The 3,204-nt window shown below is 40.4% G+C and overlaps 1 protein-coding gene across 1 annotated transcript in view; it reads left to right on the plus strand.

Annotated features, from left to right (window-relative positions):
• Positions 1-3,204, plus strand: part of SAMD8 (sterile alpha motif domain containing 8) — a 79,327-nt gene that overhangs the window by 63,573 nt on the left and 12,550 nt on the right. The window contains exon 3 of the mRNA XM_011986003.1: positions 260-355. Coding sequence (XP_011841393.1) covers positions 260-355 — 96 coding nt within the window. The remainder of the gene's footprint in view (positions 1-259; positions 356-3,204) is intronic.

The following is a 3,204-nucleotide window of genomic DNA, read 5'->3' on the forward strand; positions in this document are numbered from 1 at the left end:
CCCCCTCTGGTATTTGCTGTCAGTCACTTCTTTATAGAGAACCCTGACTGGGAATCAGTGGACGAGAAACAGGTTCTGATAGGTGGGGGTACTTTATGACACAGATTTTTTCTTCCAGTTTCTCCAAATATCATCTTCTGAAAGGGATAAAAGTTATATAAAACCAATTTTAAGGTCATTATTAAAAGAGCACCTTACTGAAAAGGGTGGCATCATTTACATATATACTTCAATTCAAAATCATTTTTTTCTGTTGCAGTGTTCCTAGAATCCCATGGGCCTTTGCCATGACGGAAGTATGTGGCATGATTCTGTGCTATATTTGGCTCCTGGTTCTTCTTCTTCACAAGCACAGGTACCTCATTACTCCATTAAAATACTGAAAATATTTTAATTGTTGTATCAATACCATAAAATCTTATCTTTCTCTTTGCATTTCCTTGTTAATTTCCTTCTCTGGTCATTGTGACATAGTTATTAACAAAGGATTTTGAGTTTGATCAGTAAGAGTCAGCCTAAGATAATATCTACATATTTAGTAATAATCCTGAATGCATTTTGCAAGGAAAGATCAGAGATGCCCTATGCCTGATCATGCTCATCTCTGATCTAAAAAAAGGTAAGAGGCCTGGCGCGGTGGCTCATGCCTGTAACCCCAGCACTTTGGGAGGCCAAGGCGGGTGGATCACCTGGGGTTAGGAGTTTGAGACCAGCCTGACCAACATGGAGAAATCCCGTCTCTACTAAAAATACAAAATTAGCTGGGTGTGGTAGCGCATGCCTGTAATTCCAGCTACTCAGGAGGCTGAGGCAGGAGAATCGCTTGAACCCTTGGGTCGGAGGTTGCAGTAAGCTGAGATCCCGCCATTGCACTCCAGCCTGGGCAAGAAGAGTGAAACTCCATCTCAAAAAAAAAAAAAGAAAGAAAGATAAGAAAACCTTATCTTTCTTTAGAAACTAACTGGAAATGTTACTTTCTGTAGAAGGATAGAAACTCTTCCAAGGACATTCTTTGGTCACATGTTTAGATGGAAGAAATTTTCTCTGCTTGGAGGAGGCCCATTAAAAAATAGATTATTGGCTGGGTGTAGTGGCTCACGCCTGTAATCCCAGCACTTTGGGAGTCCAAGGCGGTCAGATCACGAGGTCAGGAGATCAAGACCATCCTGGCTAACACGGTAAAACCCTGTCTCTACTAAAAATACAAAATTAGCCGGGCATGGTGGCAGGTACTTGTAGTCCCAGCTACTTGGGAGACTGAGACTGGAGAATGGCGTGAACCCGGGAGGCGGAGCTTTGCACTCCACTGCACTCCAGCCTGGGCGACAGAGCAAGACTTCATCTCAACAACAGCAAAAAATGATTCGCCAGGCACAGTGGCACATGCCTGTAACCCTAGCACTTTGAGAGACTGGGGCAAGAGGATTGCTTGAACCCAGGTGTTCGAGACCAGCCTGGGAAACATGGGGAGACCCTGTCTCTACAAAAAATTTAAAGATTAACCAGGTGTGGTGGCACATGCCTATAGTCCCAGCTTCTCAGGAGGCTGAGGTGGGAGGATTGCTTGAGCCCAGGAGGTCAGGGTTGCAGTGAGCTGAGATTGTGCCGCTGTACTCCAGTCTGGGTGACAGAGCCAGACCCTGTCTCCAAAAAAAAAAAAAAGATTATTTTGCACAACATGTACATATATACTTCTTCTTCACATATATACTTCACATATATACTTCTGGTTTACTTCAGATGGTATAGGAGGTTGCTAAATGGGAAAGTGCTTCTTGGTACTTTCACCAAAAAATATAGAGGAAAGAATTTATTTACTTTAATTTTATTTATTTTTACTGCTTCTTGTGGAGCAGGGCTAACTCACAGGCAGTGTACCCAGAGTCAGCAAGGAATAATTTTTTTAATTAAAAAAAGGAGGCCGGGGGGCCTCCTTTCCTAGTTTAATGGGCAGGAAGAATTAGTGGATTTAAGTAAAAAAACAAGGCATTGTAAGCAAAAAATTTAAAGACAAAATTACTAGATATTGCCTAAGAGCTCCTGAGGGGGTTAAAAAAATTATAGGTATGTGAGCTTTTGAGATTGTTTAAAGAAAAAAAATTGTAGCTTCTGCTGTCCATTGATTTTGGAACACTGGAGAGAGGAACAAGGGTAGTTGCCTGAGGTTTTGACCTTTCTCGTCACCAGGAAGTGCTTGAGGTAAACCACAGTGATGAGCTTTAGGTCCTAAGTAGCAGTTATTTCAGTGTTCTGAAGGTGGAAAGAAGGGTCGGTGGTTACTATTCTTATCACACTTTTAGGCCACATTGAGCCTCATTCTCTCCCATTTTGTCCTGTTTTGTAGCAATATTTTAAATTCTGGATTGCTTAAAACCAGAGGTGGTTTTAAAATGTGTGTATCATTGCTGCTTTCTGGTTAACTTTGCCTCACAAGATCTCATGAATTTGAATTTATCTACTCTTCAAAACTGGAGTTTACCTTCCAGGAAACCTTGGTAGGTTTAATAAAGCATAGAGGTAACCTGTTAAATCCAAGTGTTAATGTTTACTTAGTCAAAGAAAGTGTTTCTCAAAGTGTTTGTACCACTTTCATTAGAATCACCTGGGTGCTTGTTAAAATGCAGATTCCTAGGCTCCATCCCAGGAGTGCACATAATGCTTGAAACATACCTAGCCTTGTGTTCAGTGCTTTTTCTGAGGGTGGAAGGATCATTTCAAAAATATGTGATACATGGTCCCTGTCCTCAGGAATCTAACAGTACTAGTGTTGTCACAGTACAGTTCATGATTACCCAAGTGACAGTTATTCAGAATTTTTGTTTGATATATACTTGATATAAAAAAATTTTTTTAACTTAGTATTTTATAGCTTAAGAGAAGTTAGAATGAGTATTCGATAGCTACTATCATTAACCAATTTACAATGGGTTTTTTTTTTGTTTTGTTTGAGATAGGGTCTTGCTCTGTCACCTAGGCTAGATAGAGTGCAGTGATATATCATGGCTTACTGCATCCTTGACCTCCTGAGCTCAATCAGTCCTCTTGCCTCAGGCTAGAACTGCAGGTATACACCTGTCTCTTATACACATCTAGATGTGTATAAGAGACAGGTATAGGAGGTTGCTAAATGGGAAAGTGCTTCTTGGTACTTTCACCAAAAAATATAGAGGAAAGAATTTATTTACTTTAATTTTATTTATTTTT

The sequence above is a fragment of the Mandrillus leucophaeus genome, unplaced genomic scaffold (genome assembly GCF_000951045.1).
Source record: "Mandrillus leucophaeus isolate KB7577 unplaced genomic scaffold, Mleu.le_1.0 Scaffold1077, whole genome shotgun sequence".
Taxonomy (NCBI): domain Eukaryota; kingdom Metazoa; phylum Chordata; class Mammalia; order Primates; family Cercopithecidae; genus Mandrillus; species Mandrillus leucophaeus.